This window comes from Ammospiza caudacuta, chromosome 8 (genome assembly GCF_027887145.1).
Source record: "Ammospiza caudacuta isolate bAmmCau1 chromosome 8, bAmmCau1.pri, whole genome shotgun sequence".
NCBI lineage: Eukaryota > Metazoa > Chordata > Aves > Passeriformes > Passerellidae > Ammospiza > Ammospiza caudacuta.
In genome coordinates this window covers 18,723,245-18,748,909 of record NC_080600.1, presented here as the reverse complement: position 1 = coordinate 18,748,909, position 25,665 = coordinate 18,723,245, and the positions used below count along the sequence as shown (strand labels likewise).

At 40.9% G+C, this 25,665-nt stretch overlaps 1 protein-coding gene across 1 annotated transcript in view; it reads right to left on the bottom strand.

The window, feature by feature from the left end:
• INO80D (INO80 complex subunit D) overlaps positions 1–24,164 on the bottom strand; it is a 43,966-nt gene extending 19,802 nt beyond the window's left edge. Inside the window, exons 1-6 of the mRNA XM_058809652.1 lie at positions 24,134–24,164; positions 16,436–16,531; positions 16,082–16,328; positions 9,808–10,562; positions 6,641–6,749; positions 375–599 (exon numbers count right to left, since the gene is read on the bottom strand). Of these exons, the coding sequence (XP_058665635.1) occupies positions 375–599; positions 6,641–6,749; positions 9,808–10,562; positions 16,082–16,299 (1,307 nt within the window). The 5' untranslated portion in view covers positions 16,300–16,328; positions 16,436–16,531; positions 24,134–24,164. The remainder of the gene's footprint in view (positions 1–374; positions 600–6,640; positions 6,750–9,807; positions 10,563–16,081; positions 16,329–16,435; positions 16,532–24,133) is intronic.
• Between the last annotated feature and the right edge of the window lie 1,501 nt (positions 24,165–25,665).

Genomic DNA, 25,665 nt, shown 5'->3' with positions numbered 1-25,665 from the left:
GGTTTGCTGGGAAGATAATTAAGAGGAGGTACAGACTTTTCAAAAAAGCTGTCTGAAAAGCAAAATCTGAATTGGAACAGTGAACTACAGACCAGACTGCACACCTTCTACTGGCACAGTAAAGGACCTGATATTTGGACACAGAAACTGCTGAACAAACCATCCACATTCTACAACATAAATCTGGAGAAGGCCTGTCTTCATGGTAAACTCTACGCCACGTTTCTTTTACTCCACTGACAGGCACTTATGTGTCATGTTCTCCTGCCTCGTGCGTGACTCCTGTTTCAGAGCTCATCCTTTCAGCTGCAGGATGCTCAGCCCGTGTCCCCCTGGCCAGCCCCAGGCCCGTGCAGCGGCAGGGCAGGTCTAACCTGGTGCAAGCACACGCTGCCCTCCGGAGCTCGTGCAGGAGCTGCCCCGCGCGCTCGGGCTCCCGGCTGGCCGCCTGCAGCAGCGCCTTCCGCAGCGTGTGCCGGCATTTCTTCTGCCGCGACTCTGCCCGCTCCAGGCGGCACAGGTGCTTGTATTTCTGCTGAAAGTAAGTGCAAAGTCTGGTCACCCTGGAACTCCTGTCATCTGCATTGTCATCATCGGACCTGAAGAAGGGAAAATAAAAACAAATATGCTTTAAGATACTACTTTTTTCCCCCTGCTAAGCTAATTTGTCATTCTAATAGAATTGTTAAATTGGCATCCCTCTTCTAGCCACACAAACATCCAAATGCTGAATCAGGCAGTGTTACTTGAGAAATAGCAAGAGCAGGATCCCTTCTAAATTCTAAAGGTATTTGCCCTTCTTAGTATGTCATTATTAGAGATTACATCAATTTATCAAGTCTGACACATTTAAATGTCTAGAGCCTGCTGTTCAAAAAGAAATCTATACTGTTAACCTTTATTTACTGTAGATGTCACAGCAAATGAGACCAATCTTAAATCAAAGTGCAATTAATGGAGAAGACAAGGGTAGGGAATTGTGTAGTGGAAATTTATTGAGGAACAATCATGCTGGAGAAGATGGTCAAATTCTAACAAGTACCTAAGCTTCTGACTTCTTCCAATTCCTTTTACTCTTCCAGGTGGTATATTCCTTTTTAAACCAAAATACACACTATTAACAGCTAACAGATGATACTGATTTCCCCTTGCTGCAGAGCTGCAGTTGAGTTACAGTACAATAATAGAGAAGAAATTCATATTTAACTCAAAGATACTGAGGGAAAGATCAAACCACGGCCAAGCAATGACCAGAAGAAGGACTAATCCAACTCTCTGTTGGCTTAACAAAGCCCTTCTCCATTTGTCTTGGCTCTCTGAATGTCCAGGCACATATAAAAAAGACCATCAAACCATGTCAACACATTCAGTTAAATGAAGTAAAAGTCAGATAAATTAAACAGAAAATCATCACTGGAATTTGTTAAAACAAGGTCCATGAAGCTACCCTGAAGTTCTCCACAACAAGCACTAGTTTGCAGAATGAGGTTATTTTTTCATGGAGCAACAAAATGCATGTGCTAAATCTAAACAGACTCTGTTTTTCCTCTAATTTTTACAGGAGTAAAAAAACTCATGAGTCTTTCCTCTAATTTTTTTCCTACAGAACAGAGAAACTTTTTGCCACCTTTCCTATCTGTAACACAAAAAAGGGCAGGGGAGAGAAGAGAAATCCAAACAAATGAAGCAAAGCAAAAGCTGGCAGTGTTCAGAGCCCGTGGGACTGCATGAGCTGACACCCAAACCTGCACACAGCAAAGGAGGCCACCACTGAGACACAAGAGATGTGAAATACCAGAATACTAAATAAAGTAAGATCCAGAAATGCAGACAGCAGATCTGTCCCTGAAAGGCAGTATGGTGAAGACCTACTTTCTTTGCTGCAAAGTCTGACTCTTTTTACACACAGGCCAAATGGAAGAGACTGCAGCCATCTCCACTAAGGCTTTCCACAAAAACTCTGCAGCAGCAAACACTGCCTTTGACACAAATGCATGTTTTTGTGAAGTTTCATGTAAATTCAACCATACTATGTATTTTGTCTGTTAAAACAATTTACAGTTTATTTTCTAGAAGCATAAATTACAAGTAATTAACTTCTGCAACTACATGCTTAGTGGCAAATACAATCTATGTTAAAAATATTTAACATATGCAATGTTTAGAATATTTTTACATTGAAAATTAAAAGAAAATACACTTTTAAGATCTCTTAGGAAAGAATGCTTCCTGGGGAAAACTACCTGTTTAGAAAAAATTGACTGTGGGCTATTTAATATAGATTTTCTTTTTCCAATGTATTACTAAAAGAGGAAAACATAGATAGCATATATATATATTGGTAGGTTTAATATCTTAGATATTTCATTACTGCTCTGGGCCAAAACTTTTAAACAAAGTTACTGATTTAATTTTAAATATGGTTAAAAATTAACTTTAAAAAAACCAGAAGTATTCCTTAGGGGAAAGAAGCTTCTTTCATGTGGAAAGAGTGTTTTTTAATGCACATTTCTCTATATTTGAGACTTTTTACTTCTCTCACATTGAAAGAGCCAGAAAAAATGACATTGTAGGCTAAAATATTTTTGACCTTCAGTTTATGAGATCTTTTTAAAAAACAGATGAATACATATATCAAAGGTATAGAAAGAAATCACGCCTGCAGTGGGCAAGGGCTTATTTTGAGCCACAATTCGAAAAGCCAGTTTCTAAAAGCCTGTTCAGAACTTTGTTCCCAGGCCAGTAAGATTAGCCAAAACATTTATATGTTCAAAGAAACCTAAAAATATCAAAATAAAACCTTTTTTCTTCAGTAGGCATGAAAATGAAAGATACTTTTATTGTTGTTCTTTCATAAATAAGTTTGCCAAATTCTATTTAGTTTATTCTCCTAAGCTGCATATAAAACTTCTGAAGTTCAACTTAACGTGTGGCATTTCATTTTTACAAAGAATTCTGAAAGTGCACACAAGCCATTTGATAATCCAAAATGCTTTCTCCCAACCCTTCCCTTTCAGACTGTCATGTGGAAACATCAGGGGGATTATTGCTGAGTGTTCCTGAAGAAAACAAAGACAGCACAAAGCAGCAGAAAGAAGAGCAAAAGGGTGAGCAGCCAGGCACCACCAGGGAATGAGGAGAACATGCTCTCTACTCTGAGACAACCCAGCAGCTACACTTCAAATCCCTCCTTACAGAGCGTTTTGAAGAATCTTCCCTTCTTTCTTTTAGTTATTCTATTTATTGGGAGTTATTAAATCCAACTTTTGACAACACAGTGTTGGTATTTAATCCTTTGAGGGAGGTGGTATGAGGAGGGACTCACACTCCTTTTCAAATTTGCTACTTGAAACGTTTGCTTTATCTATATTTCAGAGAATGAAGTGAAAAAATACTTTATAACAAAGTTATTTGTTTTCCAGCACTTTCTAAGATACCAGACTCAGTAATCAAATAATCTAGGGGGAAGCTTCAGTAATCTGCAGCATGGAACAGCCCCTGCTTGCTCTCCAAATTGCTGCTCCCACAAGGGATTCCTCCCACCCCAGCAACCTTCTCTGCCAGCGGCCAGCCTGCACCGTGCCCACTGCCAGCTCCTGTGCTATTGGAACTCAAACATTTGTGCCTGCCTCGAAGCACTGTGTCCTGAACTCCTGGGACCACAGGAAGACAATTTTTCAAAATTAAAGCACAGAATAATAAAAGCAAACATTTGGCCTGCGTTTCCACAGATGATTGCAACAGTATGAATTTTACAGATTAAAAGGCCAGAAGGCAAGTGAACCAAAAAATGTACTATTGTTGTCATGGTTTAACCTCATCCAGGAACTAAGTACCACAGTGCTGCATGCTCCCTCTCCCTGCATGCTCCCTCTCCCTGCTCCCACCAGTGGGATGGGGAGGGGAATCAGGAAAAAAACACCTTGTGGGTTGAGCTAATAATAGCTTACTAATGAAAACAAAGTAAAATATACTACTACTATTTATTGTAGTGGATAATAAAAAAGAAAAATAAACCCCAAGAAAAACAAGTGATGCCCTACAGAGTAGCTCACCAACCCACTGACTGATACTCGCGCCTACCTCAAGCAGCGATCGGCTCCCCCCAGTTCATGTCCTGGCCATGATGTTCCAGGCTGTGGAGTATCCCCTTGGCCAGCTGGGGTCAGCTGTCCCAGCTGTGCTCCCTCATGGCTTCTGCTGCACCCCCTCTCTGGCAGAGCACAGGGAACTGAAGTGTTCTTGACTTAGGGCTAGCTCTACTTAGCACAGCCAAACCATCAGAGCATTATCAATGCTCTTCTCCTACCCAACCCAAAACACAGCACTGTGCCAGCTGCTAAGGAGAAAATGAACAGTATTCCAGCCAAAACCAGGACACTGTTAAGACATTAATTTAAAACAAATCTGGTGAATTTTTGGGAGTTTAAGAGCAGCTAGAGTATCATACAAGAAGTTCAACAGAGGTTTCTCCCACAATCACACAAGCAGAAATGCCGAGAAGCAGCTGCACAGTGAAGCAGAAATTAACTGTTCACTTTCTTTCAATAGTCTACTCTGAAAAGCATTCCTCTCACTGTCTTCCATCCAGTCAAAAGGAAAAAGACAGAATGCAGTCAGCTGGTGGGGACCATAAGCTCAGACACAAACAAACAGAAAAAAGAGCTTTAATTTTACTATGAAAACCAGCAAGTAAATCCCTTAAGTTTAGGTTTTTAGTTTAGATTTCAAAAACAAAAAGTTTTGGGTAATAATCTCCATTAGTTTTCTGGTAAAGTAAGTCCCCAGAATTCAGAGCTGTAACAAGTCACTGGCTGACTTTAGGAGGCACCAGTCTGTAACACCAGATCAGCAAAACAGAGTCATTTTGACAAATCAGATCTCCCCAGAAACAGCCTGAACTAATTCATCTTCAGCAGCAGGCAGACCATACTGCAAAAGTGTCAAAGTGAAACATTTCAGGTAATAAAAACCACTACAGAAGTTTGCAGAATAGGAAGTCAAGTTTTAGAAGGTTGACATCAAGTGACTGTTTATCCATGGTCAAAATTAGTAAGGTTGTTGAAGAGCTAACACTGAGCAGGCTGATGGAAGTACAAAAGCACCCAGCTGCGTTCAAAAATTTATCCATCGTGGATAGTTAAGACAGCATTTAACTGAGGTGCACAGAATGCTAGAATGGAAAAGAAAATGTCAAGACAAGGTATTATTTTCTCTCAGTATGTGAAAAGAGTAGGAAGAATCCAAAGGAAGTTAAGACAAATAGAAGACAAAACACACAGAGATGACCTTTATAAGTTCACAAAAAATTAGGGATCTATGGAAGAATCAAATCAAATGTCAAAGAGAGAAGAGTGTAAGGGAAGTTATTTAATAGATATATCTGCTGTGAAAAATTATGTATGATTTAGAAGTCTGAAAGTCTGTCCACGATTCCCCAGAACATTTTATTTAGAAGTTGCCTTTTAAGTTAGAAGTAATGTTTGTGAAAGGTCACTCTAAAAATGCTGATGCCCTAAAAAATGGCGGTCATTTATAATAAAAAAAGACTCATTTTAAAAAAGTGAAGTCTACACTCTGCTTAATAGCTTTGATTCACTGAAGGTTCTTAATATTTAGCATCCTGGTGTGTGTCCTGATGAGAGAGATACAGCTTTGTGGTTCACCTTGAGGATAATCTTCAGAGATGGCAGGAAATTCTAGTAAGTTTCAGAATTTTCAGAATGTAACAACAAAATAAGGTTTCATTAACATCATTATTCTAAGTGTGATAGCTAAAACCTAAAAAAATAAGGGAAAGTTGTAGAACCAAAAAGTCCAGTTGCACATTGAATGAGAGTCATGTTACAGAAACTATAATCAAATTCTAGTGAGACCCCAATTTCTTTGTTAATGACATACAACAGTATTACAATATTACACCTGGTATGCTTTGTTTTAACTGTCTACCTTCAAATTTACATTAGTAGACCTATATTATCATATCCTGCTGTAAGTTTAGATTTGTGACTCAGCAGTATATAGAGAACATCATAAGCCTTTCTGCACCAGCAGTTAATTCCTGCTCTGTTTATCCTTTTGATCCCATGCTCACAAGTCCCATGCTTCCTTCCAATGCTCACAAGTACTGACAGAGGTTTATTCAAAACTTAATTATGAAAAGAAATACCGTGGCCTTTTAAAATCCCCATTAAAACAATAGCCTGCATAATTATTACAAGAATTAATGAGTAAAATGTAGCAAGTTTACTGACAAAGTTATTAACAACCAGTAGGAAAGACAAGAAACCAATAGCAACCCCATTTGATTCTAATTCAGCACCTCCAATCATCAAAGCACACAAGTTCATGAATAAATCCTACTAAACTCAATTAAATTCAGGCAAACAAGCTTAAATCCTTTCCTGATGCATCCTTCTGATAGCAGACTGCACAAAGGTCTCTAAGTTAGCTGGAAACTGGGACAGAAGGCGACAAGCTGTTCCATAACTCTTACAAACAAATGAGCTCAAACAATCCTTTGTTTCAGCAAAACACTTGAACAAGTGCTTAGGTTCCACTGACTCCACTTGAAGTGAAGCTCACATTTACATGATTTATTCCATCAAGGCCAGCATGAATACTAAAGAATCATACTCACTCAGGTCTCTCATAGCCGAGGCTTTCTCGGATAGACCACGCAACCTGGTAAGGGGAGGTTTGCTCTGAATCCTCCAACTCTTCTCCACTGTCTTCAGACCAATCCAGCCCTAAGGGAATTGAAAACATGGAAACTGCATGAAAAAGGCATCCACCTCATATAAGCCCCTGAGCAATCTTTGGCACAAAAGATGAATGCATAGAATACTTGCAAGCATAATTAAGTTTGATTAAATTATGCAGTATTCTCAATTATGCAGGAAAAGCTACAGTAACAGCTCCATTACAGTGTGCAAATAGCATGCACTGATTTTTATCATAACTGAGTTTTCCTTTTAAAATCCTTATTGGCTTCTTTACCCATAAACAGTGCAAGAAAAATCACCAACTATCTTACCCACAGAGAAATACTAGTTTTCATAGTCAAATACAAGGTAAGAGAGAAGTCTCTGTCACGAAGAACTGACTACTCGGTAAATTTTAATACTATATGATCTAAATAGGCCAATTTCATTTCTGTTTATATTCTGACCCCTTTTCTGTGCCAAAACATGGAAGAATATGAAAACTGTAAGACACAGCAGCAGGGACAGAGATAGATACACAGCTACCCAGGGTGTTCCTCTGCTCAGTCTCTGTAATTGCCTGCCAAATGCACATATTAGTGGGAAGAAAGAGCTAAAGGGAGAGATACAAACACTCCAGCACTTTCACCAAGCAGCATGTTTTCACTTAATGATGATGCACTAATATCAACTTACAGCATGCTCCAGCAGCCTCAGTTTGGCTAGAAAGCAGCCAGTAAGTTCTCAGGTGGAATGTTTTATCTGGAGCTTCATCTTTTGGGGTTTTTCCTATTATCTCTCCAACATCCAGTGAAATTCTTGCCACTTTCTTGCAGCAGGTGGGATAAAATCTCATTCCTGCATTTACAAGCTAGCATTTTTTACTTTTTCATTTTCTTGTGTGCTCCTTGAAAATTGACAGAGTTAAGGAGCATTTCATTTTTGCTAAAACTAAACTAAACAACTATATCTGAGAGGATTCTGAAGTCAGATGCCTTGAATTTGGGATATGCATCATCAGTACTTGGTCAAGCCCTTCAGAGTTAGAGACACACACACATAAGCTTGGAACACAATCATCAGGTAACTCTTCATCATATAGAACCAGCACTTTAACATAAACCAAAGATATCAGAAACCCAAATTTTCAAGAACTTCAGCATCCTAAAAAATTATTTTTTATTTTTATTTTTTAAGACATATAATTGAACTAAATTAAGATACCTTAAGACATTTGATAAAATACCAGAATTATAGTTTCAACTTAAATGTTTCTTTTTCCTGTTGTCTCTTCCATAAAGGAATGAAAAAACAATTTAATCATTTCATAAAGATTTCCACAACTGACAACGACATAACAAATTGTTTAAATCCCTAAGTTTAAAAACAAAATCAGAAACTGAGTTGTTTAGCTTCTCCTGGAAAAAGGAAGGAATAAAATCTAATACAGCTTCAACTGTACTGACACTGAAGACTGCAGTTACATTAATATCCAATTACATGGCTCTGATGTTGGTACACATAAAACTGGCTTAATCTTTTGAAAGATTCTCTAGTGCTGCTCAAATACAGAAAAGAAATCCTGACATTTTCTGATCTGGCATACTTAGTCTTTAATATTAAGGCTTATAATGAATAAATAACAAATAATTTTTCCACTTTCACGTAATTAATACATAAATTCTTTTACTTTGCCAAATATAAACTGTTCTAAATGCATCCACATAGTTATGCACCTGCCTAACTGTACATGTATAGGTCTAACTGTTTTTTAGTTTTACTATGCCTCTTTTTAAGGAGCACCTATTCTCTTCATCAGCTGAGAATGTTGAACATTAAGCACAGAAAGGGATCTTTCTACAGTCTTTCAAAACACAGGTCACTTTCTAAGCTACTGAGGACTGTGACACTCAGAAATGCCTCTAGAGCTGCCATTCCTCTAAAGACCTGCACTATATACAGGACCATCAAAGCTGTTTTCTGAAGAACAATTTCCTTTGGAGACATGATACTGGATGCTAATTATCTCCTGAACAAATAGTCAAAGATCCCATGAGTGCCAAAGGGCAGATCTTCACAGCAAATTAAGAAAAAGTTAATTGAAATTGCAAAAATTACAGATGTTTGCAATTAAATAAGACATTATATAGGAAATGTCCAGGTTTATCTGAAGTCTTTTTTTGTTTTAAACATCATAAATGGTGTTCCTACTTATATCACACAGAGTCACATTTCCTTTTCCCTGACAGTATTTTATTTATTAGAAATGTACAATGTAAAACTAAGCAGAAAAGTGACTTGGGAGGGTGAGGAAGATAAAAAGGACAGATAGCTGTGCCTAGGTCTATATTCACAACAAGACAAATCAGCCATAAGGTCAGTTGCCTTTTCAAAGCTTACAGAGCACTATTATCATAACACCAATTTGGCTATATTTGCTCATATTTTCATAAGCAGCTATTGATCATTATATGTAAGGGGAAGAATATTTCTGCACAGTATGGAGACAAGACTTCACCCTTCCAACTATCTTCTGTAACAATGCTGCTCTCCTGAAGTGGTCTTTTCCTTCTGTTCATCCATAGACATAAATAGGGCCCAGTCAAGAAAAATTCTCATGTGTTCCAATTTTCCAATTAAGTCAACTGGAATTTCAAATATGCAGAGATTGATGGGTCAAATTGCCAAACTTTCACTTATATTCATTATGTCACGTGCACTTATCACACACCTAATGTTTCAATCTAACATTGTCCACTCATGTAGGTACTGCTAGTGTCACATTTACTACTCAAGTTGCAAACCTTCTCCGTGAGGTCTCTATAACCCAAACAATGTTTTCTACACCTCAGTTTGGTTTCTTAAATGGTTAACAGAATGTTAAGAAGAATAAACAACCAAAATGCCATAAACCATTTGGGATGGGTCCAGGCATTCCCTTCATAGACAATAGAGCTAAACAAAATGCCAAGAGATTACCTAGCTCAGGGTTATTTTGTAAGGACCGCATAGGAATTCAGGACAGGGCCAGGAAGACACTCCCATTCAGTCTTTTGGTTCCAGGTTAAAACACATGGCTGCAGTGCATCTGCGACCTACTCACCTAAGTGAGGAAACAGATCAGTGTCCAGCTGCTGTTTTCGAGTGCACAGTTTCACCAGTCTCTGGAGCCGGCTCATGCAGGACGAGTGCGGAGGGAAGGCTGTGGCTTTCATGAGGACCCGGTCAGTCCGTGGCGGGTCGGTGCCAGGAGCCCTGGCGGGTGGCAGGAGAGGCAGAGGTCTCTTGTTGGACAACTGCCGCGCTTGTGCTATAGTGTGTGTGGTGGGTGCCACTCCCTGCATTGGTAGGCTGGTGTTCAGAGGTTGAGGTGACTTGCAGACTATGCCCTGCGGTAGCCCTGTCGGCTTTAACGAAGCTGATGAAGGTGGCAGATGGGAGTGCTGCTGCTGCTGCTGCAGAGGCTGCTGCTGCAAAGGTGCAGGAATGGGGCTAAAGTGCTCTTGGCGAACTTTTAAAATCTCTGTCTCTCTCTGGCGCTGCCGGTTGTGAGCCAACTTGCTCTGCAACTTTTTCTTCACTGTTGCCCCTTTCTTTAGGTCATCATCCTCCTCATTGAAAGCAAAGGGGTCTTCTAATTCTGCCTCCAGGTAGTGGAGAGGAAGCCTTGCCCCTGGAGGGGAGAGGGACATCCCATCCAGTCCATTGGGCACCTTCAAGGCCAGGGTGGGCACTGTCAGACCGAAGGCCATAGCATCCATCTGATGCCTGACCTTTACCTCCTCTATGGGATCATTCTTTTTCTTCCTCTCCTTTTTCGGTATAAAGCCAAGTACCTGCAGGTGGCTGTTGCAGTACCTTTGAAAAGTTAAGAGCAGTCAGTTATTAACTAAACTTCCCTAAGTAAAATCTGAAGGCAAGACATGACTTAGGAAAAACTCACAGACACATTTCAAGCAAATATAAACAGAAGAAGTTTTATAAGAATTGTACACAACTTCTAATACAACAGATAACTGTGGTGCTCCCAAACCAGCAGGAAAACAACTTACACAAGCAACTATTCCTAATCTTAAGGTATAATATTCTTCATTCGTTATTCATAGGAAAATCACATACAGTCATTCAAAATCCTAACTCTCTAACAGGGTAAACAGTCAAAATCCAAAGTGAACAAAACAAATGGACAGTCTGATACAAAAATTAGCAAGAATGCAAGCCATTAACTGATCTGTTCAAAAGCTCCTAAGTACATTGAAAAGTACTTCCTTTCATTTGCTCATTCTTTCAGTGGAAGTAGTTAACTTTCATCAATGCACACAGATTTTCATCAATGCACACATTACTATTATTATGAATTCCACTGTAGTAGGGAGCAGTTTCTTATAAGGGCAATCTCAGTACCTATCTAGCTGCTATGAAAGACCACTATTTCCACTTACTGAACAAATAGCATAAATACTTAAATTCTGTTTTAGTAGTTTAACATGATGAATTTGAAAGCCAGATGATTAGCTGAATATTCTTCAACAAAAATCTATCTTAAAACAAACTCTTTGCTGCTAGAAAACATTCACACAATGCCAGAAATATGTATATATACAATCCAAAAGCACGGATTTTAAGTTCTTCTAATATGAAAAACTTTCAAAGTCATGCTATTAAAAAAAAAGAAAGCGAGAAGGTCTTTGATATCTGTCACAAAAGTAAAAATAATTACAATTTATGCCACAGATGAAATACTAAAAAGTAAACAATTAACTTTTGTTTGATTGGAATCAGTATGTGACAGAAATTTAGGAACCATGATGTGATCCTTTCCCTGTACACCACAAGCAGACACTCCTGCCTCTGTAGAACCCATTAACAATGAAAATTTGCCCTTGCAGAATCCCATCTATAATTTACAGCTTATAGATGACCAAAGATACAAGGAAAGAGTGATGTCTGCATCAAGGTAATTATAGACAAGATATTGAATAGAACACCATGAAGCTATTCTTTAAAATCAGATCAGTATGAATCTGAGAACAGTAAGTTTTTTTTGGAAAAATAGGTTAAAATTACATTATTCCGGTCTTCATGGAGCAAAAAAATGGCAGAAAAGCCCAAAACAACCCCCCAAAAAGGTTTAGCACTTCAGTTTAACCACTTTCAACTTGTCGACCCATTTCTAAAGAAACAATGAGTGAACAGCTCTAAAGGGTCCTTAAAAGGGAAAAAAGAGAAAGCGAATTCATATATGCTGTTTAATGGTCTCCATATATGTACAGCTTCTTTCAAGACCCACACTCCTAAAGTTTCACAAACCAGAAGACACTGAAAAGCACTGCTACTTATTATTGCCTAAATAATTTCTTCATTACATTATGTTGTAAGTAAAAAATAAATCTAGATGAGGCAAGCTAAAAGCCAACAACTTGTGCAGTCCTTATTAGAACACACTGGAATACTGTAAATTCATACTGAGAGATGCACTTCTAAAAATAAAATTATATAATAGAGGGCTCAATAAAGCTTCCCTTAAAGTCAACAAGCACTGTTTCCATATTTAAAATTAAGCCCTTTTTAAATATGTCGTTTGAACAGTTACCACAGCACTTTTAGTATGGCGGAAGAAAAAAAACCAATAAACAGACTAAACAAACACAAGGGAATTTTTTTCCCTCTTATGCCAATAAAACGAGTGTTCTGCTTAACACAAATGCTTCCCTTATATTGTCCAGAACTTAAATTACTGTCATCTTGTGCTTGTGCTGATATGAGGAGGTAGAACTGCATAGACCGTTTTCATTGCAAAAACAGTAAGAAAATAAATAGAAAAGGTGAATAAGTCTGTGTAAAGGTAATAAGCTTGCTAAAATTCTCTGAGTTTTAGGGCTAGTAAGGGTTTGTCTTGTTCATTTAACTCTAACAGAATCATTTTTATATGGCAGAGAATAAAGCTTTGGCTCTTACAGCTGACCATACTGCCTCACTGAGAGCCAACTGGCTCCGCTGGACACAAACCCACAGATGCCAGGCTACAACATTCAGATTCCAGTACACACTGACTTGGCTCTGTGCTTTAGGCTCTGCCAACTCCCTGTCTTCCAGTATAACCAAGGCTGTTCCACCTTGGACTAACAGGAGCAAGAAGAAAGCAGGAAGAGCAGTTCAGTCTTGTCTGGGTAAAGCAGACTGCACGCAAGCAGTTTTGGCTAGGCACAGCTCTCACTAGCACCACTTCAGCCTTGACCGTGTCATGCTCTTGCTAGCCCTGCACACAGCCAGGGGGGCATGGACCCACATTTCCTCATCCCGCACATTCCAGGATGGCTTTTCAGTCAGCCCTGAGCTAAAGTGGCTCTGACTTCATGCGGTGCTGCAGAGTCTGCATTAGCAGTTCAAGCCCATGGAAGTCAGGTTACTGGGGAGACAGGAACTGAACCTGCAAGTAGCACAGTGCTTTTCACATAGCTCTGAGCACAAAACCCATTAGGGTCAAGCTGGCCCTACAAGAGCCAATTCCAACAAGCCTGCCTTAGAGGCTCAGTTTGTCACTGAGCATGAGTTGTCTGTGAGTTATGCTCAGCTGACAGTATCACAATAAGTATCTAATTCAGGGGGTTTTCCCCTTCCTCAATCAGCACCAAAGGCACTTATTCTGTGCAGGTAATGTCAAATTAAGTCCACAAATATGGTGGGTTAATATCCATTAAAATTATCATAACATGAAGCACACAAAACATGATGGGCTCTGAAGAATTCAGCTGGACTGTTTCCTGCATCCACTGGGAAGGCAAGAATTTAGACAGTCAGGTTTCCTACCTACAAATGCATTCTGCTTCTTAGTACACCCCAGTTTGGTATCAATTTCCATCTCTTACTTAAAAAAAGACACATACAAACTGGGGAGCAGCTTGTATATTAACAAAGAATTTAACGATTCTCTTAAGTGAGAAGAATTAAAGACAAAATAGTGTTTAAGTCAACTATATTGTAGTAAACCTATATTTAGAAATCAAGTTGCATTTCATTATCTTTGTGTGTATCTGGTTAAGAAATAAGTAGGAGATGTCTTCAGAGAAAAGAGAGATATAAAACCCATGTGTGTATCATCCCACATATATATATTCTCTAAAAAATATAGTGAATAGAAAAATCAGACTTCAAATAAGGCAATGAAGTCACATATATTAATAGATTTAATTTGTAGAATGTTAATGGTTAATAAGAAATGTAATAATATGGCATCATATTAACCATCTTTGTGGCCAGTAGCATCTCATTTGTCTAGGGTCAAGTGATAATTCTTCTTAATTATCTGTGGACAGACTATGAAGCTTTTGGCATATAATGCATGCATCATCTTGAAATACTTTTTTTTAACAATTTCTGAAAGTATAAAAGAAGATAGCTGTCAGAGCATCATACAGCCTGCTTCTGATCCTGTACAGTTCCATGTCTAAAACTGTGACAAAATGACCATCTGACAGTAATTCTGTACACAGAAATGAAAAGCTATGAGTGAAGAACTCAGACACTACAAACATCTTTATATTGAACAGAGTGTGAAAAAAGTCTTCTAAGAAACAGATACAGGTTTGCCTGCCAAAAAGAAGTTTAGAACAGCCACAGTCTTATCACTAGCATTCATTAAATGTTATTGTTAAAATTAAACTGTGCCCCAAGAAACAGTCTTCTAAAATATTCTTTCAACTACCACATCCTCTCATTTGAAATTAAAAGTTTATTTTCTCTTTCAGACACCTGCTGTCCTCTTCAAGTACTGTGACACTCGATATGCAACTGAATTATTCTAATATAACATACACCAGATGTCATGACCACACTTCACTTTAACTTGAGAAAAATCAAAAAGAACAAAGTGTGAACTCAATTCAAGGTGTAAAGAAAAATCACAAATTCCATGGGAACATATGAGACATAAAAAAGCGTCATTAAGTACTATTACTTCTATTGTTTTTCAGTATGACCCCTGGTAAACAGGAACTGTTTCAGTCAGCTCTTGCATCTGAAATTACAGCATACCATTTGTGCTAACAATTTCTATGATCATTTCTGTGAGCTTATTTCCAAAGAGCCTCAATTGTACAGTAGCAAAGAAACACTCACTGACTGTCAAATTACAGCTTCCAGTTATTCATCTTGTGCCATTTGAGCATTTGCCCTACAGCTTTTGACAAACATTCATGTTTTTTTCTCACTTCATCAGTCTCCTCAGCTGAAATGGCAGGTGAAGTGCAAGTTAATTTAGAGCACAGTCCAACTGTTGTTTCAGACAAGAGAGGGAGCTGTGAGCTGAGAAGGAAGTTATATGTAGGGCACAGTGGGAACACCACTAATAATGCAAAAGGTTAGTGAATGGCAGCTAATAATGTGAAAGGTCAGTGAATAGTGGCTTGATTTTTTTGGCACACTTTATTCATATTTTAGGTTTTAAAAAGCATTTCTACAAGAACAAGCCTCAGATAGTTAACATACACCTTAATTAAACACTGCATTGCTGGCAAAACCTGCAATGACAGCTCTGAAAAATAAAGTCATATATTGATGGCAGACCAGATTAGACAAATTCTGCTACTTCAGCCCGAGCAGCACCAATGAGACTGGTGTTCAGGAAGTCTTAAGGAGCAAGGAAGAATGCCCTTGTGGTTACAGTATGGGCTGCAATTCAGGAAATCTGCTTTTAATTCCCAACTCTCAACAAGTTCAAGGACTATATTTTGCTAGGAATTTAATACCCAGGCACTCTGGGCATCTTCATTTGGGCAGGGAGGGGGAGAGAAATAAGGGAAGCAAAGAAGAAAAGGAGTATGTGGCATTTTGCCAGCTGGCTCATCTGTTATCAACTAATATTTATTTTATTCCAGTAAAACAATACTACAGATCAGTACCAAATCACCAATACTGAACTGTAATTCTGGATTTGTCCCTACATGTCACTGCCCCTTGTGTCCAGAATATAAGCATTTTCAACTACTTGTCCTGAAAAAGCAGATGGGACTGTGCTTTTGGCACTGCTGGCTAAACAAGCAGGCCTTTTGAAGAACATGAACTGTGAGTGACAAAGCAAATGAGTTATAACAGCTGATATTGTGCAGCAGGTTTGATCCACAGTTTATAGTGAATTTGTGAAAAGCAGTGAACTCTCCCATAAACTTCCTTGGGATTAAGTCACTGCCCTCTCACTGAGTACTTGACTCCCACAGAAAATAAAATAAAGTTTACTGGTCTTAAAACAAATTTCTCAAAGGAACATCCTGGAATACAATTCACTCAGACCAGTCCCTCCCTCATCCTGAAACCAGGCAGCAACTTCAATAAAACGTCCCAGCCGCTTCCCACTTTGCAGAGAGGAAAGCACAGCTCACCTACGGTCCTCAGACTTGGGGATGGGGTTGGTGCAGCGTTGGCTGTTGTACTTGGCCACATATTCACATTGCTTGAAGGGGGCAGTCTTGTCCTCCAGAACGTGTCTGATGCAGAAGGCGTAGCCGTTAAGTCGCCTCTGCTTGCACAGTTTGGGGCTATACGAGCACAAGGGCTTATTGTCAACCTCAGAGAAGTGTATGTGTTTGCCTTCATACATCACGTGACTCTATTCCTTGTGAACATCAGCTGAAAGAACCAAAATATTGAGACAAATCACATAAGGGCAGAAAAACTGCATTCAGTTCTAGGTTGTGTGTTTCATTCAGGCCAGAAAGAAGGATCCAAAACAATACCTGATTTTAAATCTTCTGTACCATGTCAGTGTTAAGAGAGAGCCCCAAGGACACCACTATCTTGGAATGATGATGAACCAAGATGAAGCAGATTGTCTAAGGAAAACATCAAAAGGGTCACAGTCAGTCAGAATAAAACAGATATTACTACAGTAAGTAAACAGGCACATGTAGTCATCAAGCCCATAGTTCAGCTAGCACCCAATAAAACAACAGCACAACAGTTTTCAATCAGTACTCACAGATCTTGGAAAACATTAAAGAAATTACTGGGAGAAAGAAAATTCTACTGCCACCACACTTAAATCACTTTAACAGAACTTCACTCATCTACCAGAAAGTGATTAGAAGCTACAAGTTGAAAAAGGTTAAGTGTCAGATTAGATCACCTGCTTTCATAAATCAAGCTGAAAGATGATTAACCCATTTGATTGCAGAGCGTTTACTTCAAGGTATCTTTATTTACAAAACCACCACAGACTGTCTTTGCTCTGCAAAATTACTTTGCCATAAGTGCAACAACGCTTTTTTCAAGAAAAGCTTGCTTTACCACACCTGATGACCAGTCTTTCAGATTTTGTAGCTGCTTATAATTTCTGCAAGCATCCATGTGCAGTCCTACCTAAGGTCATCATGGTTCTTCAAAGTTTATCCTACCTCACTGTACCTATTTTAGGGAAATGCAGGCATTAATACCAGTCAGTACTCCCATGAATGCCAGAAGGGCTGAAATGCCAATTCAGCAAGAGGCTGGGGTGCTACAGTGGTTCCTACAGTTCCCAAAGCAGGTTCCTACAGTGCAAATCCATGCAATTGTAAGGTACTTTTTCAGATCCCAAGATTATGGAGGTCTTTGGCAAAAATCTTTTCAAAAAACCAAACAAAACTCCCAAACCATCCCAAAGTAGTGTCAAAAAAATTAACAGTACATATATTCTGCAGCTACTGTGATACACTAAGCTTAACCTGCAAAAGGTAGCTTTTATTCAGGAAGGTCATCCTGAAGCACTGGAATGAACTCTTTTGAGCACTCAGTTCAGTTTCATATGTGTTGTACACCAAGGAAAGGAATATTCATAGAGATGATATTCAGGAAATATGTAATAAATTAGAGGCATGTGACAAATGTACAGATTACCACCTCAATGAAATTACTTGTTCCTGAGGCCCAAAATGGCAAGAACAGAATTGCAAGGAGGAAACCTACACAGACTTTGAGGGAAAGATGCACTTTGCTCTTGTAAAGGTACAAGCCTCCACTTTCTGCTGTAAAAAAAGTACCATGAGAAAATGACAAAGCACTACAGCACTGGGGGATCTAGAAAACCAATTTTAAGTCACTAGGGCAAAACAAAACATCCTATCCCACAGAGTAAACAACATAAATCTGGCCTTCATTAGCATATATCTAGCTGTAAATGCAGAAAGACAGAAGAGTATTAAAAGACTTAAAAACACACTTAAAATTCTTAGAACAGCTGTACATGCACTACCGAGCATATGAATGGAGACAGGTGCTATAGATTGTAACTACTGCAAGCAACCTGAACAATCATTTGACAACAATGGTAACTTTGTATTTCCTCTTGATACACATTTTCCCTTTCCAAGCACACAGGGAAGCAGCCAGCCCCAGAGGCAGGAGCCTCATGCTTTGCTTACACCAGAGAGCCACAACATACACACAGTCACCTGGACCAATTTCAATCACCTTTCCCAACTTTTCTACAACATGTCAGTCTTAAGAACAAGAAAGTTCACTGTTGACTGCTACAAAAAGACAGAACAGGAAAAGGGAACAATCTCTTTAGCATGTTAAGGACCAAACATTCCTTTCAGTCACCTTGGCTCAGGCAGATACTGACATATCCTCCAGTATTCAGCAACAACATGAAGGAAACACATAAATCCCATGGGAATATGATGACCATACAAGAGCTGTGCATCCCATGTGCTTGAGAGATGGACTCCTCTATTACTATGGCAGCAAAAGTAATCAAATGAGTCTCAACTACTTGTGACCCACACACACAACACTGACAGAAAGCCTTTTGCTGCAGAGTCTGCTTCTCTCAGTTTATCAAAGCTTGGATTAGGTGGCATACTGGACTGGACATAAAACTTGAAAGACCAAGTGTATCTTGCAGCTGGAGTGCACCACATGTTGCTCTCTATTTTCTTCTGGTTTATTTATCACCTTCTTTTAAACTACCACTATCATGCTTTGCAGAGTTTCTGATGGATCCCTAACTTTCTCCTCTTTTGTACAACCCAGCTGTATTTCTCTTCTGAAGGTTAGCAGGCAATAGACCAAAGAAATAGCTCCTTAGGATGGTTCCAAAGTAAACAGTGAGAAATGCATACCTTGTGTGCCTCCGTTAAGCTTCTGTAAGGAAGCTGCTCCACAGTTCCCAGCCACTAATCCTAGATTTATTCTTGTGGCCACAGTCTTATTTTTGGATTTAACTCATAATTAAGTCTTATTTTTGCATTTTACTTGACTGTGTCAAGGCAGGCACAGTATTTCACTTCTCACTGGTCTGAGAGATACAGGGCACAAGAGCAATGCCATTTGAAACACTCACACAAAAATACTTACAATAATCCCCAGGGAAACCAACGAGCATGAATGTGAGTTTTTGGGTCTATACATACACTGAAAGAAGCTCATGCAAAAACAGCCATGTTAAAAATCCTGACAGTAATCAATTACTCCAAGTACAGTGCAAGGAACAAGAAAGCCAACAAACATGGTAGCCAACCAATGTTATATTAAAAAAACAACACAGCAATTTTCTCAAACTTGCAATTACATCTTTATTGGTAAATTCTTAAACAGACTCCCCAAAAGACATGTCACTATGTGGATACATTGCCAGGAACAGAAACTGAAGTTGGACTTAATCTAAGAAAAGCTTTTTTTTTACTTCCATGGCATACCATATAAGAGAGAGAGTGTGTGTGTATAAATATATATATAAAAATAGCGAAGACACTTAAATCTCTTCATTCTGATTTCATCTAATGCAGTGTTTTGTTTTTAACAATTTACAGGAGTTCTTATCAGAGCTTTTTGCTGCTACGTAAAAAGTAGCACAAGCATGGAATAGGCACATGTCACTTAACTGAGGAGAAATGAAACTACACTTAGCTAAATAGTGGGTGGGGGAGAAATTATTTTTGTCCCACAGGATTCAGTAAGAGATGACGGAAACATGGACTTCCCCTGGAAAAAGCAAATGCTTAAGCAGCTGTACTTCACTATAAAAATATCAGAATACAAAACTTTCTGGAAGCTGTTTTTGGTTTTGCATATATACTCTACATTGAAGATGTAGGAAGGTTCAACAGGACAAAAAAAATTATGCCTGCATGTGCTCAAACTAACTTTAGCCACAACCCGTGAATGAGAAATCAGAAGCTGCTTCTTGAGGAACCCAGATTTTCCTTAAACAACTGATTCTAAATAAAAGATTCTGAGCTACTAAGAAACAACAGGGCAAAGAACAGAAGGGAATCCAAAAATGCATGCCCTTGTGAAATAAAAAACCATGGTAGGGAATAAGGTAAATACAAAGCAGCCATACCAGATCGCAAAACATTGCAGCTAGAGGTACCTGATGAAGTCAGTAAGAGATTGATTCAAAACATATCAAAGAAGTATTTCTTCATTTTTACTATTCACAGGCAGTGAACTGCTGGAGCTTGCAGTCACATGAGACTATGGAAGCAGACACCACCATCAGGTTCAAAAAGGCAACAGAGAAATTCATGGACAATTGGGGACATAAGCAATGCACTCTCTAGCATGACCATATAAACAAATATGAGTGGTGGAGGAGTAAGAGAAGAAAGCACAAAAAAAGTGTCTGGGCTTTAATGCCCTTCCTAAGTAGCATCACTTATTCCTACTGCCCTAGACAGAACATTAGGTTGGATCCAAGGTAATCTGACCCAGCAGGGTATTTTTCACATTCTTATAAGTTTATCACTAATATTTGTAACTTCATAACACATTCACTTCTCCCTTTGTCCCATTTTTTATTCTTGAGCAGCCGACAGGAATAAAATCTCCTCCCTCTGGCTGAAGTCCTATCTGGAAGTGTGAAGAAGAGTAACAAACTTAGCACCCCAGCAAGGCTTTATAGCAAGGACAGGCAGGACAGAGAGCAAAGTCACACTCTGAGACATCAGCACTTAAGAGCAGAGCTATTTGTCCTGCTGAGTGCAGCCACTGGTTGTCCATAAGATAACTGAAGGTGGTTTGCACAACGACTGCAAAAAGAGACATGGAAGATTTCAATACACACAGGAACACACCTGTCCAACTGCCAACACCTACTATCACCCTCTGGAAGAATCCAGCTTCCAACTTCTTTTAGCACTGGCTTTGCAGTGCAGGCATAATCAGCTCCCTTGCAGTGCACATCAGCTCCAAAGACAACACAGTTGTTGCTCTGCACTCCACACACTTTCTTCGAAAAGAGTTAAACACTCCCTCAGAGAGGCTGGAAAACAGTGTAGCAGCAAACTTTGGAGGATGAGCTTTACTACAACCATACCCAAGTAGCAGCATTATGTCATACAGAAATCTGGTACCTGACACTGTGAGTAATCTACAGGGAAGGCAATGGCTTACTCACTAACAGAAAACCCAAAGCACCAGAGCCTCAAAATTCAGATCGGTAATTTTGCGCAAATGCTGTGCTGAAAATATTAGAGTATTTTAAATCATGTGGGTTGAAACATTCTTAAACATATGCTCAGAACTTGACATTCGATGTACGTAAGACCCTTTTAGGCAATGGAATCCCCAAATGCATTGTAAATTGCCGGCAAGGCAATTATATGCTGGTGGTTAAAAGATGTATAATTAAGAGGACTGAGCTCAGAGCTTCACGCACTGCATCCAAACAAAATCCACAACTACAGAGGTCTTTACTGTGTTGTTTGCATTTGCTAATACTAGCCTAAATTTCATGTTAAATTGCTTGGTGTGTTCATGACATCTCACAGACAAGGTACAATCATCTCTGTAGGTTCCCAAAACCATCAGCTTGGGGCCAGAAGTAGACCATGGATCTACAAGAATCTCAGCTTCTCCACAAGCACAAATAACATAAATAGTAGTTTTGTCATTTCCTCTTGACCAAGAAAGAACAAGTGCCTGTCACTGTCAGACCCATTTCCTGAAACTGAGCAAGCACACGGAGAGCAAGATGTTTGGAAACATGGAATTTCATCCACTCCAAGATGAACAGAAGCCACAAAGTTCAAGACAAAAAGACAGGCACTAAAAGCTATTTTATAGCAAAACTTTTCAATTGGTGTTAGTAAGAAGTATACTTCTAAGTATGAATATAAAACATTCATTTTCTCTATTTCATAGCTAGTAATACCTCTATTTGAAAAGTTTTGTTCTATCAAGAGAAGCTGTACTACATCTAATTGTGATCAACATCAACACCAGAAAGTTGTAACTTTTGTCCCTATGCTGGGATCTAACCATAAGTTTGGCTTAGTTCTAGTCTTTTAACAGCTCCATTCTCTACTATACTCAGCTAGCAAACCAAGAATGCTGTAATTGTGGAAACAAGAGTCTTTTTGTCAGTAAAAGCACTCAAATTGAGACAGAGGACACTGGGAAGCAACGCACATCAGCTACAAGAGTTCCTGTACAGAATGCTTTCATTAACTAGAGTACAGTCCTTACTCAGGAAGGCCTCTGAAGTGCAGGTACTGCAACACACATGCAGGTACCCTGACAGATCAAGGCATTCAACATGCTAAGATCTTACGAGATATTTTTAGTTACCACCTGGAATCGTATTTTGGACTACTTTTTTTCATATGTTAAGATGTACCTGGGAAGAAAGAAGCAATATTGCCCTCATTCTGCCTTTTTAAAAAGCTTATTACTTCAGTTCTGGCAAAAGGCAGTTTACATTGCATAAGGATGTCCAATATATTAACAGAACAGCAGCAGAATGTTTTAGGCAACACTGGGAAAACAGATTATGCTTTAGAATATAACACAATAAATACAGAATTAAACTTAAGCATTATTCCTAATAATAGCAACAGCTAGAGAACTTACAGACTTGTAACTGGTTACAATCAAGAGCAGAAAACATAACTATGAGGAGGAAAATAAGAAATCTTTGCTCACAAACTGAACAGGTTCTTTTTGTTTTCCTACACCACATGAACTTAAACAGGAATTTTCATTTCAGCTGGTTCACTCATCTGTACATCATAGTATCTTAGAGAAAACCCGACAAAGATAGCACAAATCCTAAAAACAACAAACATTTAAGACTCTATGGATTTTAGAAACTTCAGAGTATTTGTAAATAAGAAAGAACTTACGCAGGAAAATTTGTAACTACTGTCAAGAGTAAGTTCCTACAGATTTCAAAAACTAATTTCCTAAACATGACTATTCCTGACCTAAGGTTCAAGATGGGTTCTGTATCTGGAAAGTTTTTTGCACAAGGATTTCTCTATTTGAGCAGAAGGTCTCCAGGCCCCAGTCCTGCTATCACATCCTCACAGGGAGGTTGTCACGCATGGTTATTTCAAGGTAGTTATAAACAGGCCTGGGTTTTGCCAGGATGAGCAGGGCTGCAAAGAGCAGCCTTCAGATACAGCAACAAATGGACCCTTTATGACATTGCAACACGGCAGAAATGTACTTTAGAAACATCTCAAAATACCAAAAGCAATATCCTGAGATAGAGATTAAACATACCATAACACACCTTGCATCTGTACTTGGAAAAAAAAATAAGTCCAAGTCTTTTATTTATTCAAATAACACAGAGACTGCCTTTCCAGATGAGGTTAAACAAAATACCTTTGTCTTATTTTTAGTCCTAATACTACAAAGACAAATAAACTTATTTTCTCACAATACAATATCATTCTTGCTTCAATAGGAATATTCAGTAAATAAACCAACAGAGCTCCTCACAGAGGAGCCTTTCAGCAGGTATAAGCTATTGGAGTTTCAGTGTGGTCCTAAAATAAATTTGTACCTCCTGATGATTTACCAGACCATGAGAACACAGTACACACAGTTCTGTAGGACCAGGTCCTACACACAAATTCAATCACTCATCACAAAAATACTGAACATCAAAATAACCCCCAGAACATAAATTTAGCGTTGCTTCCAGTAAATAATTTAGCCTTACAATTAATAAAACTTCTGTGATCTTTTGTATGTACTACAGACAGCTCATGCAAAAGGCTGAATGTCACCAGTTTGTAAGTGACAGCTTCACACAAAACACGAGCTCTCCAGTTCAGCCATCAGCAGTGGTACCTGGTGGGTATGGCCTGAGCGTGGAACACTGCCACTACAGGTGAGCCCACAGGGGAGGGCACCTGTCTACAGGGGAACAGTGCATTGCCCTAATTTTGTCAATTTTATTTTTAAGTCTCCCAACCCTCAAAAACTAAAAGGCCTTAAAGTATACCTGCATCGCACATTGTCGAGTAACTAAGTTAGAACTAACTCTATGTATTTTAATCAGATGGTATAATATAAGGCTTTAAGGTGAGTGTCACTGTCACTTCTAAAATTCATTTGAGGTTACTTGTACAAAGCCATTATAGTTCTGACCGAAAAGACACATTAAGGAATATCTGACCGAAACGTGCCACCTCCCGCGTTAGAAACCGGAGCTATTTCACCTGTGCGGGGTGAAGTGCGATGGTGGGTCTTCCAGTGCACTCACTTCACAACTACCAGACGTTCTTTTCCCTGAAAAAAAGGATCCTTTCATTTTCAGTCCTGGGGGGCAGCAGCACCTCACAGAGGCCCCCCCAGCCTGGCGGGACCCCAGCCCACAGGGACATGAGAGGTGGCCAGACACAGCCCTTGCCGTGTAGGGGCTACCGGAGCGCTGCCCTCCCCGGGCTGCGGTGCCAGTGGCTGTGGCTCCTGTCTCGCTAACGGGTCCCGGGACAGCGGGGTGGCCGAGGGACCCCGGCCTGGCCTCGGCAGGGCTCAGGCAGCCGCCGGCCCCGGCATGTGCCCGGCACCGAAGGTGCTGCCAGGGCAGCCCCTACCCCTGCCCCTGGTTCCGCGCTCGGGGGCCGGCCCGGGGCCCCACGTGCCGGCAGCTTGGGGGGCGGGGGGGGACACTCCGAGGGCTTCCCCGCACCCCCAAAACCGCCCCCCGCTACCTCCCAAAAAGTTGTGCGGCGAATCCAGCCGCCGCCGGCCCGGCCGAAGGGGGTCATCGACGGGGGGGAAAGGGGGTACGGGACGGGCAGGGGGGAACCTGCGGCCGCATTCCGAGGTGCCCCCGCCCCGCCGGCACCGTCCCCACGGCCGCGGGCGGGGGGTGGCCGGCGGCGGCGGTGGGGGGATAAAGAACCCCAAAAACGCTGCGAAACTTTCCAGGCCGCGGCCGGCGCAGCCCCGCGGGACCGGCACCGCCTCCGCCGCGGCGGCCCCGCACCGGGCTGGGGGAGGGGGTGCCCCCCCACCCCGGCACCCCTCATTAAAAGTCATTTCGGCAAATTAATGCCGCTCCCCGTCCCCCCGTCCCGCGGCCCTCTCGCCCCGCGCGGGGGGCGGGGGGGCTTGGTGGGGGGAAGAGCGGCCCCAACCGCGGCGCCCCCTCCGCTTCCCCCCAGCCGCCCGGCCCCGGCGGCGGCGGGGCTCGGCCCGCTCTGGGCCCGGGGCCCGGCGCGGGGGCCCGGCGGGGCGGGGAGCGGAGCGGCCGGGCCGCGCCGCGCCGCGGCCTAGCGCCCCCCCGCCCTCGTTCTCCCCCGCCGCCCTTCACCTCCCGGGCAAAGGCGCCGCGCCCGACCCTCCCGCTGTGCCCCCGCGGCCGTCTCACCCCCCTCCGGCGCTCCTCCCGGCGCCCAAAAGCTTCAAAAACCCCCCTGGCTCCCCGCACCCCCTACTGCGGCCTACGCCGCTCCGACCGATCCCCGGCCTCGAGTAGCCCGCCTCCCCGCCCGCCCTGCACCCTCCGCACCGCCTGCCGCGCTACGCGAGCCCGGGGATGCAGGCCGGGCCTGGCTTACCTTTCCAGCTGCTTTTTTTTCCCTCCTCTCTCTCCTCTCCCCCCTTTCCCTCTGTTGGGCTGACAGATCAGAGTTTCCTCCCCAGCAGAGGGACTGGGAATGTGCTCGGGCTCTGTGCTGAGGAGCTGCTGCCCCCCTGTCTCTGAGAAGATCCTGCTTTTTGTGAGGAGGAAGCTTTGGGGGCT